Source organism: Solanum verrucosum, unplaced genomic scaffold (genome assembly GCF_900185275.1).
Source record: "Solanum verrucosum unplaced genomic scaffold, falcon-dt-bn FXZP01000103.1, whole genome shotgun sequence".
In the NCBI taxonomy this organism is placed as follows: Eukaryota; Viridiplantae; Streptophyta; class Magnoliopsida; order Solanales; family Solanaceae; genus Solanum; species Solanum verrucosum.
The window spans coordinates 4,694,326-4,711,304 of NW_026020048.1; the positions used below are offsets into that span (position 1 = coordinate 4,694,326).

Sequence of the window (16,979 nt, forward strand, 5' to 3'; positions counted from 1 at the left end):
AAAGAGAGAAAGACAAAAGAAAATTGGGCAGGGGAATATCTGTATTTGTATAATCATAAGTGTATAAGACAAAAATATATGTATTTGTATTTGTATATACAATTTTCTTTCGCTTTATACAAGCACAAATATAATTTATACATTTGTGTTTGTATAAAGTGAGAGGTGAGCGAGAGTGACGAGCGAGATCTGGGAGAAGGGAACGAAAAGATATGTATATATACAATTTTCTTTCGCTTTATACAAATACAAACACATTTTATACATTTGTGTTTGTATAAAGTGAGAAGTGAGGAGAGACTGTCTAGCGAGAGACGAGTGTGGCGAGCGAGAAATTCAGGGAGAAGGGAAATGACAACAATTTGTTATGAGTTACAATTAAATTAAACTGTGGTTATATCATTTAATTTAAATGAATAGTTTGTTATTTTGTACAATTTTTCCTTCTTATTTTCAACTCGTACAAGTAATATTTTGCAAAGAGACGTAGATTTTCACTTATTTGATCAAATCAAATATATACATAATTACTAGTAGCTTTTTCTTTTCCTGTTTCTGTGAAGATAGTAAGGTGAATATCTGTTTTTCTTTTTTGGTAATAGACTGAATGAAAATATATTGTAACAGAAAATGAAAGTGGGATTAAAGGAACAATATTTACTATTCATTAACTCTCACGCTCAAGTAAATTCTCATATATATTTTTTTTTTTGAAGGGGTTAAATTTATCCTGATAGCAACAAGTGTAACAAAACAGTTTATGCTAGGAAACAAAATCATATGAAAAGAGAAAGGGATATGAGATAACCATATCGGTTGTGAGTGACATCAAGTGATTGATATTTTCTCTTTTTTCTCTCTAATCTATCTAGTTCGGTTGAGAAGAGTATTTAAATATGGTAAACTTCCTTAGACAACAAAAACAAAGAGATGCTAAATAAAATGAAAATAAATAGATTTATAAACTTGTATTTTCTCTTTGATTTGAATCTCAAAATAAGGATCAATTCTATAATCACTAAAAGAAATAGTACTAAGACACTTATTAATTATTCGAATTTACATTACTCTAATAACAATATGCCTTGCAATAAGAAAAACTTTGGGAGGTCGAAGAATCACAAAATCAATGAATATTTAAATGGTCAAGTTATTGAATACTACTATATTTCAACATTATTATTGATTAAAGTTAGACAAACGATCAAAGGAATTAAGATTTCTTTGCCATTATAAAATGAATAGATTAAAATAGTTTTTTTCAAATCTCTTATACGGTGATGAAACTAGGACCATAAGCTCAAACATGCTTCCCTCCATTAATGGAGGTTGGGGTCAGCAACAAGAAGGAAAGTAACAGATTCTAGAGAGAAGAATTGAGCGAATGAATAGATTTCGTGTAACAACTTAATCGACTTTTAACTAACTCTAACTAATTCTGTGACTAAATTTAACAAACTAATTAGCCAGTTATTACTTTATTACATTTAAATTAGATAAGTGAAATAAAAGTAATTAATTTTTTTTAACAAAATGATCACATTTTTACCTAAATAGCACAGAAAATGGTTAGGAGTAAAATAAAAAAAATAAATTTATTCTTTACGTTTTTTAACACAATTTTGACCAATTTTGGTTTTATCAAAAATGGGATTTAAATTAATTTATTTCCAATCCGTTTGATTCCGAATGAAACGGTTTTTTCTTTTTCAAAACTATAAATAGAGCACAGTATTACTGGTGGAGTAGTAACAATAAGTGAAAATAAAGCCAAAAAAATCAGTTGAAGAATCAGTTCAAAGCATCAATGGAAAACGTGGGATCACCCTCCGCCTCCGCCGCCGACGATGGTACGCCGGTGCAACCAATCTCCTCCTCGACTCCTCCGGTGCCGTCATTTCCAGCTCCCCTCGGTACTACCGGTGTCCCTCCCGTCAGTCCAACTGAAACGCGGAAACGCGGAAGGTCAAGCCCTGGGATGACTACTCCTTCACCGTCTCAGGTCGCCGGCGGTGGACTTGCGTCTCCTACGCAGCCGCAGGAAGATGGAGCGAGCCCTGGGATGACTACTCCTCCACCGTCTCAGGTCGCCGGCGGTGGACTTTCGTCTCCTACACAGCCGCAGGCAGATGAATCGGCGGTTTCTACTGGGAAAAAGCAGCAAAGTGTTGATTTGGGTAAATTTATATGAAGTGAACTTCTATACTCTGCACATGTCTAATTAAATAACTGTATTTGTTTATTTGTGTTACAACTAGCATTGCTTTACTTTTATTATTAGGGCTTCAATTCTTTATACCAAGACTTAAATATTAGCTACCAGTTTTCTGCTCGATTTGTGTTATTCTTGTTAAGTTTTGCAACTTTAACTAATTTTCTTCTGCAAAATCTTTTTTCCCCTGCACCCAGTTGAATTTTCTTCTGCAAAATGTTGAACAATTGCCTAGCACAAAAGAATGTCTGCTTTATGATCTTTCATACTAGTATAAAGAAGCCATTCTTATTCTTTTTAACCTTTTCCTCTGGTGTGCATGAAAAAGGAGATGCAGTTCATTTTACTGTGTATTTCTTCATTGCAATTTGGAAATTGAATATTAAAGATTTATTTTGCCCTTCCAATTTTCCTGTTAGCATACTTTGATATGATGTTCAACAGAAAACGTCTCATTCCCTCTCTTATGCTATTCACCGAACCTGAATTTGAAATGTAATAGAGTTAAATAGCTGACAATTTGTAATTTGGAGTTAAACAGTCTTGGTATGTTCTTTCTACCAAATCTCAAGTCACTCTTGATATACAACTTGCAGGATCAGAAGCAGCAGCGCTTGGATTTATGCAATCACACGTGATCAAGATAGAAGCTGGGCAGGTGTGGTCTTAATTAATCTCTCTTTTGATCAGCATGTGTTTTGTTCTTTCTCTCGTTCTTTAGTTATCTTATCAGTAGAAACAACGAGAATATAGTATATAATGTTTCTTTATATAGGAAACAATATTTTCTCAATATCTTTCTTTACTTTATTTAATCTGGCATTTTGGCTTCTCAGGATATATTGGCCAAAATAATGTCATTCTGCGAAAGTACCTCTAAAGCAGTGTGCATTCTGTCAGCCAATGGTTCCATATCTAATGTATCACTTCGCCGACCAGATGAACCTGTAACACATAAGGTGTGTATTTCCATGTTAATATTTCTTCTTACAATAGAGAGTGGGTGTGGACATGTATCAAGTTAAGCATGTATTTTGCCTCGTGTGGTCATATATTGATCTACCTTAGATTTTATCATTTATGTCGTAGTATGTAACCCCTCGATCAAATGTATCAAGTGTTTGACACTTTTGGCTGGATATACTTCAGTACCATCACATGCCTCTCTTGGGTCAATAGATTTGATAGTATCACATTCTGATAAAAAAAAAATTGTTGGTTACCTGGTGCAGGGACTGTACGAGATCCTTAGTCTGACGGGTTTCTTCTTTGTCTTGGAATCTGGTGGTCAACGCAGCAGAGAAGGTTGCTTGACTGTGATACTTGGTAATGCAGCAGATGGTGATGTTTGGGGAGGCAATGTGGATGGGCTCTTTACAGCAGCAACTGATGTTCAGGTTTGACATAGAAATTTTTCAAAGATACTGTCCTTATATGTCTGAATTAGCTCTACTTCCATCACCATATTGATTATGCACCCTAAAGCACCATATTCAAATCCCTTACGTTGTTACTTGGTGTAGGTTATTGTTAGTAGCTTCAGCACAGAAAAACAGGGGCAGGTGAAGTCAGACAACTTTGGTACACCAGCAACATTAGCATCAACGTCCAGAAGTCCTATGTCAGTTGGAACTTTATTTGGGTCTGTCAGCCCTGTTAGTCCGCTAGGCTGAAACTAGGAAGAGAAGCCCTCCTGGAGTTGCTGCTAGGTTGCCCTTTTAAAAGGAATGCTTCTCTTGTTGATAATACCATTGGAAAAGCTGTGTGATGCGAGAATGTATTCTGCAGCTTAGCAATTCATGTTGGTTTGATATTGCCCTTATGTTTGAGCAATTGCTGGGCAGTTATCTTTTTTGTACAAATATGACATCCTTTATGCACAGAAACATTAGAGTCTAATTCTAGTTTTACTTCACAGCTTCTTCATTCCTTATTTACTAGTACTAGTATTTCGTTATTCCAGATTAATTGTTTTCGGGAAAAGGCCCAAGAATACCCCTAACCTATTGGAAATGGTTCAAAGATACCCTCCTTCCAACTTTTGGTCTAAAATTACTCCCCATGCACCTTTGTTTTTTGTTCAAAATACCCCTTCTTCAACCTTTTGGTCTAAAACTACCCTCCACCATTTTTAGAATATCATAGAATAAAAAGTCTGTTAATGACCCAGAATACATTTGTACTTATTTTTTACATATTGTAATTTCGTACAGTACAAAATTTCTTCTAGTTTCCTCAATATGTTCAAAACGGGTACTTTAAACCCCCAAGTTCATATGACGCTTACTTGCTTGATGTGAATGACAAATCAGCATCTAAGTCGGATTCATATGACAAAGTAACAATTTAATTTTCACATTATTTTAATATAGTCCTAATTTCGTAAATAAAAAATAAAAAGAGCAAGGTAAAATATAAAATTTCTCTCTAATCTATCTAGTTAAGTCGAGTCGCCTATTTAAACATGGTGAACTTCCTTAGAAAAAATAAAAAACAAAAAGATACTAAATAAAATAAGTAGATTCATAAACCTGCATTTTCTCTTTGATTTGAATCTCAAAATAAGGATCAAACTCCAAAATCACTAAACTTGATAAAAAAATAGATGCAATTTTACCATTAGTGGTCCTTTACAAACCCTTATTTTCATAACATTAAAGTTAAGTTATTGAATGCTACTATATCTCTACATTATTATTGATTAAAGTTAGACGGATGATCAAAGGAATTAAAATTTCTTGGTCATTTGTAAAATGAATATATTAAAATAACTTTTTTAAAATCTCTTATACGGTGATGAAACTAGGAGCATAAGCAACAAGAAGGAAAGTAATAGTTTCTAAAAAGAAGAATTTATGTGCATTGCGCTCTACATTGAATGAGTGAATAGATCTTTTACAACATGATGTATATTCTAATTGTGTAACAACTTAACCGACTTCTAACTAATTTTGTGACTAACTTTAACTAACTAATTAACCAGTTACATTTAAATTAGTTAAGTATAACGAAAGTCATTAAATTTCTTTTTTTAAACAAAATAGCACAGAAAATCGGTAGGAGTAAATAAAAATGATTTTTTATTCTTTATGTTTTTTAACCCAATTTTGGTTTTATCAAAAATGGGATTTAAATGTAATTTATTTCCAATCTGTTTGATTCTGAATAAAACGGTTTTTGTTTTTCAAAACTATAAATAGAGCACAGTACGACTGGTGGAGTAGTGAAAATAGAGCCAAAAAAATCAGTTGAAGAATCAGTTCAAAGCAGGGGCGGCTCAACGTACTTGGAGGCGTAAAGCGAAATTTCAATTAAAGGCCTAAAATCTTTTAGCGAAGGCAATTATTATATAAATTGCTAACATTATTCTATAAGTAATAAGTTGACAAACTGCTTATAAACCTTTTTTTTATTGGTTTAAAAACACATGAAATAAGTCAATCTAAATAGACTTGTAATTCACTTTATCCAAAACATGATTTTTACTATTGATTCATATTTTTGATAGAGCTCTAACTTACATATAGTATAAAATGGGTCTAGAAAATTACAACGCTAGAGTTAGTGAAGAGAATGTAAGAAGACAAAACAACATTTTTCTTGATTTCTTCTATTTGATTGAGGTTAAGGAGAACAAAATAATATACTATTTTTTAAAGAAAAATACATTTGTTTTAGATAATTAATTTTTTCTATAAAAACAATTAACACATAATTTATCGTGGTAAAAATTAGAGGACCCCTAAAATTGGGGGCCTAAGGCATATGCCTAATTTTTATAAGCATTGAGCTGGCACTGGTTCAAAGCATCAATGGAAAACGTGGGATCACCCTCCCCCTCTGCCGCCGACGATGGTACACCGGTGCAACCAATCTCCACCTCGACTCCTCCGATGCCGTCATTTCCAGCTCTCCTAGGCACTACCAGTAGTGGACTTTCGTCTTCTACGGCAGATGTAGCGACTACTCCTTCAACGTCTCAGGTCGTCGGTAGTGGACTTTCGTCTTCTACGGCAGATGTAGTGACTACTCCTTCAACGTCTCAGGTCGCCGGCAGTGGATTTTCGTCTTCTACGACAGATGTAGCGACTACTCCGTCAACGTCTCAGGTCGCCGGCAGTGGACTTTTGTCTTCTACGGCAGATGTAGCGACTACTCCTTCAACGTCTCAGGTCGCCGGCAGTGGACTTTCGTCTTCTACGGCAGATGTAGCGACTACTCCTTCAACTTCTCAGGTCGCCGGCAGTGGATTTTTGTCTTCTACGGAAGATGTAGCGACTACTCTTTCAACGTCTCAGGTCGCCGACAGTGGACTTTCGTCTTCTACGACAGATGTAGCGACTACTCCTTCAACGTCTCAGGTCACCGGCAGTGGACTTTTGTCTTCTACGGCAGATGTAGCGACTACTCCTTCAACATCTCAGGTCGCCGACAGTGGATTTTTGTCTTCTACGGCAGATGTAGCGACTACTCCTTCAACATCTCAGGTCGCCGGCAGTGGATTTTCATTTTCTACGCAGCCGCAGGTAGATGTAGCGACTACTCCTTCACCGTCTAAGGTCGCCGACAGTGGATTTTATCTTCTACGCAGCCGTAGGCAGATGTAGCGACTACTCCTTCACCGTCTAAGGTCGCCGGCAGTGGACTTTCGTCTCCTACGGCAGATGAAGCGACAGTTTCTGATGTGCCTGTGAAAAGGGGTAGGGGAAGACCGCCTGCAAGTACTAAAATATATATGAAGTGAACTTCTATAGTAGCATTGCATGCTTTGCTTTTATTATTAGGGTTACTATTCTTTATACCAAGACTTAAATATTAGCTACCAGTTTTCTGCTCGATTCTTGTTAAGTTTTGCAACTTCAACTAATTTTCTTCAGCAAAATATTTTTTCCCCTGCATCCAGTTGAATTTTCTTCTGTGTTTGTTTATTTGTGTTACAACTAGAATTGCTTTACTTTATTATTAGGACTACAATTGTTTATACCATATGAATATTTCTGCTCGATTTGTGTGATTCTTGTTAAGTTTTCTAATTTTCTTCTGCAAAATCTTTGTTCCCCTGCATCCCGTTGAATTTTCTTCTGCAAAATGTTGAATAATTGCCTGCTTTATGATCTTTCATACTAGTATAAAGAAACCTTTAATTTTCCTCTGATCATGTGCATGGAAACAAGTAGATGCATTTTATTTTACTGTTAGCATACTTTGATATGACGTTCAGCAGAAAATCTGAATTTGGAATTTATTAGAGTTGATAATTTGTAGTTTGGAATTTATTTGAGTTCTTTCTGCCAAATTTCTGATATACAACTTGCAGGATCAAAACCAGCAGAATTTGGACCTATGCAATCGCACGTCATCATGAAAGAAGCTGGGGACGTGTGGTCTTAATTTTATACACATTATCAGTCGACCCATTGAATTCCAAAATTTTAGATTTAAACGGAAGAGAAACATATATATTATTAATCACTGTTTAGATAACAATATTATAACTATGTACCTAGCATTTTTTTGTCGTCCTTATCTGTGCGATTAAAATAATCTATAATAATAATAATAAAAGTGGTCCTACATGTTAAGGATCATTATCAATAGCAAAGAAGGAAACTGATTGTGCAAAGTAAGATAGTCATCAAGATACGTACAGAACAAAATTTATCAAATAATTTATTACAAATGCTCTTGTGTTATAATTTTCTGTAGGAAAAGGATCTTAAAGTCGAGCGTGAAATCAGCACGTTAGTGGTTAAGAGGAAGCTTGTGAAGTTCACAATTGAACAGATCAATTCATTCATTCCTGACAAAAGGGTTGTAGGAGCAGGTAGCTGGGGAACGGTGTATGAAGGGTTCATTGGGGGATTGTCTGGACTTTCCAGTGATTTGAATGGGGAAAGAGTTGCTGTCAAGGTGGGAAACTATTTCTGTGAGGAAAAAGAGTTTTCTACCAATGAGAACTACATTCAGTGGAAGGTAATCCTAAATTCTATCGTGTTTGTTTATGTTCTTCTTTCTTTATATAAACTAATTAGTCTTATCTTTTTTTTAGACTGAGATTATGCTACTGTCTGAGATAAAACATGAGGGTGTCATCAAATTGGTCGGTGTTTGCCGTACCAATTTAGGTTTATACCTGGTTTATCCCTTCTATGAGAGGGGAGATCTCCAGAAAAGCATTGAAGGTAAATTCTTTTAAGTTTTAATATTACTGTGTAAACTGAGTTTATAAAACTACAAATCAATTGTTTTTTTTTTTGAGAACTTGATATTTAAAGCCACATGTGGGGTTGTGTGCTAGATTGGTTCATGGCTTACTCACTTTCATATTACTATAAAATTCCTTCCTTCATGGGGTTGTGTGCTAGATTGGTTCATGGCTTACTCACTTTCATCATTTTTTTCGTATCATATCCCAACTACGTTTAGTAATTAGATCACACTCTTGATTATATTAGGAGTTTTCCATTTCCACCTAATTGATCAAAAGTTGTCAGTAGATGGACTATTGTACACAGATAATTTTCCTTGTTAATACAATACAGATGCTTCTTTTCAAATAATAAGTTTGGTTTGTTCTCTTCTTTCATATCGCCTAAACCTGTCTCATTTTACAATTTTAGATTGGGAGAGAGCATTAAATGTTATCACGAAAGTTGCTGAGGCACTCAGGGTGTTGCATATGTGTATGGTCGTATGCAGGGGCTTGAAGCCCGCTGACATATTGTTGGATCAAAACTAGAACCCTGTATTGACAGATTTTGGGCGAATGAAGATGTATAGAGATGCTTTAAGTGGATCTCGTACATTCGATAATGAAAACTTCATCTTTTCAGGTATTGAGAATAAGATTTTTCATTGTTTAGCAAAAAAATTTCAGAATTCAGTTTCATTCTATACAATTCAATTATTTAATAGGCTGTTCGTTTTCTCAGGACATCAGGACCATGTCTTTCACTATGACTATTACTGTCTAGGTTTTTTGATGCTCCAAGTGTTGATGAAGGAGAAAGAAGCTGACTTTAAAGTCACTGTGCCAAAGGAGAGGAGAATCATGGACCTGGATATTGATTCTCATTCGTGTAACTATTCATCCGAACTTAAAGAGCAGGCACTGAAACTCAAGAAACAGAATTCTCATGTTGTCCATCAAGATTTCTTGAAGACGGGTGAATGTAAGGTGATCGTCGCAAGAAAAGTAACAGATTTGGCATTTCAATGTTTAGACGAAGGGGGCGTAATTCAGCCCACGACGAAAGAAGTGGTAGAAAGACTCCATAAAATTGTCAATCCACCGCCTGCTCACAGTGGAAGTAGTAGTAAATCGTCCAAGTGTCAGTGCTGAAATTACCTTATGGCCTTGTTTGAACTGTTCTCTCTGGTTCAGTCATTTTTCCAAACTTTATATTGATCATTATTCCCGTTTATCTTTGTTTTTGTTCATCTGCTTCAAATACCTTATGGCCTTGTTTGAACTGCTCTCTCTGGTTCAGTCATTTTCCCAAACTTTATAGTGATCCTAATTCCAGTTTATCTTTGCTTTTGTTCATCTGTAATTGTTTACCTTCCATCTTAAAATGTGACTTGGCGGTAAGCTTTTGATCAAGTTATTTACAGTAGTAATTGAAATATTTGTGGATAAAAGTAAATGTGTCAAGCATCGATAATTGGAAGTTTTTGCCCAAGTATTCTTGTGAGAGCAATCAAAGTAAAAATAGGACATGTTCATTCAGACGACCCAACAAGGTGTAAAGAAACTAACCTGAAATAGGACACGAGACGATTATTGTGAAGTATGTTGTAGGTCTACTCCCTTGGTCAAGTGAAGGACATTATCCTATTAACGTGCCAAAGATTCACATTATCAGCTTAATTTGCACCTTTATAAGCCAACTTGTCCATGGCCACCAAGAAGTTGATGTTCCCATGTTTTGTCTTTACTTGAATTATTGACACATTTTTTTTGTATAAGCAGAAAACAATAGATTTTGCTTAATATAAAATGTTTTGACTACTTAGAAAACTTTAGAATATACAGTAATAAAAGAATAAAAAGACTTAGGTAAAACATTATTGTATTTTCTACCCAAGAATGAGATTTGTGATCCTGTATCGTTGGTATCAGAGCCTAGGAGTTGTCATGGTATATATATGATTGATGTGAAGTATTTCGGCATAGATATATTCTCTACTTTATGGATCAAGGAGATATTAAAAGTTCTCGTTTAGAAGAGGTAGATATACCTCAAAACCTTGATTTGTTAAACAAATGGACTATTTCGAAAGTTAATATAAAAACCATTTATGATTATGGTTGGTTTGATAAAATCTCTAATAAATAATTGATTAAAACAACTGAGCAATCTTTGGCGTTAAACTTGTCTGAACAAACTATTCGTTTAATAAATAAGCGTGATATTGAATTATATAAATTTTTGCATATTGGCATGGTTCAAATTGCTTTTAAACCTTTAACTCTTAAAGGATTACTAGAGACTTTCCTAGCTGCTCTACGAGATGCGAGAAATTTAAATTTTCGACAATCTTTGATGGGTTCAATAGAATCTATGGTGGCCTATGGTCCAGTCTACTTTAATGCTCAGCCAAATTTGCAGTTATCTTTGACTGATTCTAATATATTAGATGTTTTAACTTTAAATGTTAAAACGCATGGTTATAACTATGCAACTGGTTCTGAGTTAATCTGCCTGTCTTATAGAATCTATTTTAAATTACTTGCTACTTTGAATCCTAGGTGTAAATTATATGATACATCGGATCAAACTATTTTGGTGGAAACTAATTTTGCCAGATCTAAGGTCACTACTAGAAGACCTATAAAATGGGAAGAAATTAATTTTTCTACTACTTGGATTCTCGATTCTGTTATACCCCCTGAACAAATGACTGATTTTGTCACTAATTCCAAATATTCTCATATTAGTCAAAATTCCGATGAAAAAATTTGTATGCAGTTTGATGAAAAGAGTGTTCTTTATAATAGACATTCATTTCCATCTGATAGAAGATTGGTTATTCAACATATTTCCCCGATAGAACCTTTTTATGGTCCAGCCAAAAATCGCGCTGCTTCATTACATACTTTATCAACAGTTATAGTTGCAGAAAAACAAAAAATTAAAATTGATCCTCGGTTAAACATTGTTCAACCAAATGATAAATCATCTGATATTTCTGATAAGGATATTCCTTCAACATCTGAGATGGATTTTAATCTTAATGATGTTTAATGATGAGTGAACATCAAATTGACTTTAGTCCAGGTTCACTGGCAAGAAAATATATTCAAAATGAATTTTCAAATGAAAAATGGAACCGATTTAAAATTTGGTTTTTTGACACTTACAGTGAAGAAGATTTAAACAATATTTCTCAAGAATTTTATGAAACTTGTGCTTTACATAATCATATTATGTTCTTTGTGACTTGGTTTATAACCACTTATTTGCCTTTATTCATCAACGTTCTTGAATGATCTTACAAAGATGAATCATGTAATATAATTAAAGCTATTTATCCTCCTCAAGCCCCGTTTATTTTACCCAATAATACGGGTATTACTTTTACTGCTTTTCAAAAATTTATTGATAATGATGTTGCCGCAATAAGTATTAGTGAAATTAATAGACTTATTTCCCAAAATAATTATTTAGGTCTGTATGTTAAAGTTATTGGTGAACATATTTGTTCTCTAGATAAAAAAATAGATAATTTAATAAATCTGATTGTTCAAATTAATGATAAACTGAAATCTGCAAAGCAAGTTTCTAAACAGGTGTCTACTTCAAAGCAACCTGATGTTCCTATTCAAAGACCTCCTGAGATTCAGGATTTCATTCCTAGACCTCTTCATGATCTTGAAAACCTTCTTGATAAAAAGTTTTCAGAATTTGTTGCAAGTGCGAAATCGATAAGCCTCGTTGAAGATTTTGAAGACGAAATGGAAGCCACTTTCGATTTTAAGACGCAAGTGGAGATGGAAGTTAATAAACTTCGTTGGTATCCAAAGAAGAATAGTGGTAATACTACTTATGCTAGAAAGCCTAGTATGCAAACATACTATTATCCACGGCCAACTCCTCTAAGATGTTTTAATAGAGGAAAGAGATTGGAATCAAACCAATTCTTCTTATAGTGGAAGTGAGATTTATGAATGGAATCTCGATGGGTTAACTGATAGGCAATTAACAATTATGGTTCATAGGATGTTGATGTATGCTACTATCTGCAAAAAGTGTTAATAACACTGACATGACTATTTGCAAGATGATTATTGCAGGATTTACTGGTCAATTAAGAGGCTGGTGGGATAATTATATGACTCTTGATGCAAAATCAGCGATAATAAATGCTAAAGTTGCAATTGATGGAGTTGATAACCTAGGATTTGCTTTAGTCAAAAATAAAGAAGACACGGTTTATACCTTAGTCTTAACCATCTTAGAACATTTTAGTGGTAGATTTACCAATCAATATGAAACCATTAGATCTTTACTAAATGGTCTTAGATGTAGACATTTAGGTGAGTTCAGATGGTACAAAGATACTTATTTAAGTCGGATAATGGAACTTCCCGAGAATGGTCTAGAGTTCTGAAAAGCCAAATTTATAGATGGTTTACCTCCTTTATTCGAGGAAAGAGTGAAAAAGACTCTGAGAGATCCGCAAGGAATTATTCCCTATATTAATTATACTTATGGGAAGCTTATTGGAGCTTGTACTCAAGAAGACATAAATTTGTGCAATGACTTTCGAGACAGCTTAAGATGGATAAGCTTAGAGAAAAATCTCAATTAGGAAATTTTTGTACTCAGTTTGGTTTACCCGATACATCTAAAAGTGCCAACCGTGAAACTTCTAAAGCGGAACCTCATAAATCCCATCGTAAGAGAATGAGATCTAGGAGAAGGACTAGAGAAGAAAGAGAAGAGCGCAGGGCTCATTGTAAACCTAATAGATTTACCAAGAATAGGTCCAAGCGAGATCTTGATAAGATTAAATGTTACAAATGTGGAAAATTTAGGCATATAGCTCCGAATTCCAGGCTTGAAAAGCTTAAGGTTTTGGAACTAGATAAAGATATTCAGGAGAAGATTTATAGTTTCTTATATACTTCAGGTTCTGAATCAGATTATGATGATTCCGAAGCAAGTTATGTAACAGAGGATGAACAATATGAATCCTCTAAGGTTCAACAAGACTCGAACAACGCTTGTAAATGTCATGGTGATATTTGTCAGTGCGAACGTGATGAATTTTACAAGTTACAATCTCAATTCGAGGATATGAACATGTATACCATCACTGCTGACAATGTTATAGAACTCTTGAAAGAAGTTACTGATAATACTCTTCGTGAGAGAATCCTTTTACCAATATAAATGCTAAAGGATTTTTGGCTACTTGTAAAGGTCGTGATATTAGTTATACTTTTATCACTGAGCCAATTTCTCAAGATATTAATTCTTTGATTGAAATGAAACAAAAGCATGTTGATTATTTAAACTTGAGATATTTAGTATGAATATATTCGATACTTTGAAATCTTCTAAAATACAGGAAAAGATTAAACTCATTTCTTAACAAATGGCCATTGATATTTGAACTGATCATCCTAGTGCTTTTTGGAATCGAAAAAAGCATATTGTGACTCTTTCATATGAAGATGATTTCTCTGAGCAAAATATTCCTACTAAATCCCGTCCTTGCCAGATGAATACCGAATTGGGCGAATTCTGCAAAGAAGAAATTGATAATTTATTGCAAAAGGGTTTGATAAAACCTTCCAAGTCGCCCTGGTCATGTACTGTATTTTATGTTAACAACGCAGCAGAAAAAGAACGTGGTGTTCCCAGGTTAGTTATAAATTATAAACCTTTAAATAAATATTTAAAATGGATTAGATATCCTATTCCAAACAAAAGGGATTTATTAACAAGATTATATGATGCAAATATCTTTTCAAAATTTGATTTAAAATCTGGATAGTGACAGATCCAAATATTTAAAGACCATTCTTATAGAACGGCATTTAATGTTCCGTTTGGACAATATGAATGGAATGTAATGCCCTTTGATTTAAAAAATGCTCCCTCAGAATTTCAAAAAATTATGAATGATATTTTTAATCCTTCTTTGGATTTTATCATAGTTTATATTGATGATATTTTGGTTTATTCAAAAACTCTCGAAATGCATATTAAGCATTTAGAGATTTTTAAGAAAATAGTTATTCAAAATGGTTTGGTAACAACAAGGTACTTTCTTTTATAATTATTCCTGTCTTTTACTTTTCAAATTTCTCCGATCTGAGCCGTGACTATGTCTGGTTAAAAATTTATATCTATGTCGGATAACTAACTTCTCTTTTATATATACCATGAACGGATCTAAGTTTTATTTAAATATAGAGGAATTTTAGTATGGCTTCTCGACTTGATTCTGAGATTGAGGTATAGTTGGATCTAGTAATACTTTTATTAGCTTTGTCTTTGTCACTCCGTCTGATGAGCCGTGAATTTTTAGCCCAAAAAATAGTTTGATAAATAGGGCACCTCATACCCGGTTAGAACTATCAGACACATGTGCTCAATAAAAGTATGTATTAGTTTCTTGACAGGCCATTTGCTTGAGTAAAATAATTAAACCATGCAGTCTGAGAAAAAAAATGTTAAAATTCTTGTGTATTTAGATTCTTATGTAGCTGAACTACCTCTAAGGATATTGATTTGCTTGATCTATGACTGGGCGGATTACCGCCAGGTCAGTGATCCTATATCATTGGTATCAGAGCCTAGGAGTTGTCATGGTATATATATGATTGATGTGAAGTATTTCGGCATAGATATAATTTTTTAGCCAGACATAGTCACGACTCAAATCGGAGAAATTCGAAAAGTAAAAGACAGAAAGAATTATAAAAGAAAGTACCTTGTTGTTAACAAACCGCACACTTTATTACTCCGGCCAAAGTCCGGCAAGCTTACAAAACTTTAGAAAGAAAAGTTTACAAGAAAGAGAGAGTACAAAAAGGAAGAGAGGGTTTCTAAAACCTGTTCCCAATTAAAGAAAAACAAACTTATTTATAGGAAAAGAAAGCATCTTTGTACAGGATAATGGCCCCTATCTGGGTCCTGGTAAGAATGTATCTACTGTTGAGCTATAGTGTTGCTACAGTAGTTCGTGCCTTTTACCGATGGTAGTGCTTATCTGCTAAATCTTGTCTTTTAGTTTTGCAAAAAAATCTTCGGCTTTCTTCAATTCATCTTCCGGTCTTTCTTCTTCATATGGTTGAGCTTCGTGCATATCTTTACTTGTTTCACTACGCGTTAATGAAACTGATTTTGCGTAATGAGTTAGATTTAGAAGAATCTTTTTCTTTACTTCTTCTAGGTACTTCATAATCATCTCATCTTGTTCTTCTTCATCATGATTAGAAATTTTTCTAGTCATATGTTTTACTGAGGTTGAATCATCAGTCATAATTCCTTTATTAGGAATCGATTTATAATCTTTAATGGTTTTTGTAATTAGATTCAACAGTTCTTGTCTGTATATAGACTTTGTTTGAGGATCTTTCTTCATCAACTTATCCCAAAAATTATTGTAATAAGTTCTGTATAAGCAGGGGATTTGTTCCTCAGTGAAATCTACTTTCGGAACCCGTTTATGAATTCATGGAACAGAGAATTCTATAAAAAAATATATATGTTCAATTTGTTGAAAATAACAAATATGTTCTTGATGATATAACTTGTTGAGATCTGGGGAAACTTTGACCCATTCTCTGTATAACTTGAGAAATGGTTCGGGCAATATTTTAATGGTTGACCCGTGGTATGACCACCAGTTTAAAAACCAATTTGGTATAGGGTTAACAAATATCTTGGCACATATTTTGATAAATCAAGTATGTTTATGCCTCTCATTGTTATAACAGAGGATTTTATTAAATGTCTGGATATAATCCCAGTAAGTAAAGCTTATCATGACTTTGTTTAGACTAAATTGTCTTTCAATCATTAAGGAAATACCCCAATCTTCAATATGAATGATGTGTTTTATAATCATTTTAGAGAAGTTATAAACATTCTCACTTGTATTATATCCTGAAAAGTGTTGAAATTCAACACATGTGATTATCAGCAAAGTTTCATAATATTTTCGAGTTTTGTATGACTCACCCGGGAAATAGAGTACATTGACTAAATACCTTTGGAATATCTTTCAAGGCTCTTCTCTTCTCTGTATGTCAGAATTTTCTAAGAGTACTATCATTTCTCTTTTTTCTACCTTTTCATATGTTTTGATATCATCAACGTCTTCTTTGGCGATTGAAGCAAAAGTATCACTTTGCTTTTGTGTTAAAAATTCTTGTAGTTGAGCATATAATGGATCACTTTCTGAAATATCTTCCAGATGTATTGAAGAGGTTTTCTCTTGCGTTCTTGAGCTTGAGTTATATAAACTCATTCCTCCTCGTTGTATAATTGAAGTATTAGATGATGACGATCCATACGATGATCTTGATGAGCCTAGGGATGATCTTCCCCTTTCTCGTGGGTTATGTCTCTTTCCTCGACCCTTAGTTACCTAAGGGTTTTCCATTCTGCAAACAAAACATCGAGATTTATTCTCAATAAGCGTCATAATAAGTATTAGCTTCTTCTATTGATTGGAACAGGTTTATCACCATTCCATCTATAATTTTCCAGCAAATTAGTTCCTTCAGACCTCGATTAAGAGGAAG

General features: G+C 33.9%; 2 protein-coding genes and 1 pseudogene across 2 annotated transcripts in view; 2 read left to right on the top strand and 1 right to left on the bottom strand.

Annotated features, from left to right (window-relative positions):
• The window catches only part of LOC125821974 (zinc finger CCCH domain-containing protein 1-like), a 325,811-nt gene that overhangs the window by 222,051 nt on the left and 86,781 nt on the right, over positions 1-16,979 (bottom strand). The window lies entirely within an intron of this gene.
• LOC125821977 (AT-hook motif nuclear-localized protein 10-like) lies at positions 1,808-4,133 on the top strand. Its single transcript, XM_049501343.1, has 6 exons — positions 1,808-2,002; positions 2,087-2,177; positions 2,809-2,870; positions 3,049-3,171; positions 3,445-3,609; positions 3,736-4,133. Exons 1-6 carry the CDS (start codon positions 1,808-1,810, stop codon positions 3,883-3,885), a joined length of 786 nt encoding a protein of 261 aa, XP_049357300.1. The 3' UTR covers positions 3,886-4,133.
• Positions 6,025-9,280, top strand: LOC125821901 (cell wall protein RBR3-like; annotated as a pseudogene).

Coding starts and splice junctions, on each gene's coding strand:
- LOC125821977 (XM_049501343.1), top strand. CDS start 1,808: ATGGAAAACGTGGGATCACCCTCCGCCTCCGCCGCCGACGATGGTACG. Junction 2,871..3,048: donor TCAAGATAGAAGCTGGGCAG/GTGTGGTCTTAA, acceptor TTGGCTTCTCAG/GATATATTGGCCAAAATAAT. Junction 3,610..3,735: donor CAGCAGCAACTGATGTTCAG/GTTTGACATAGA, acceptor TACTTGGTGTAG/GTTATTGTTAGTAGCTTCAG.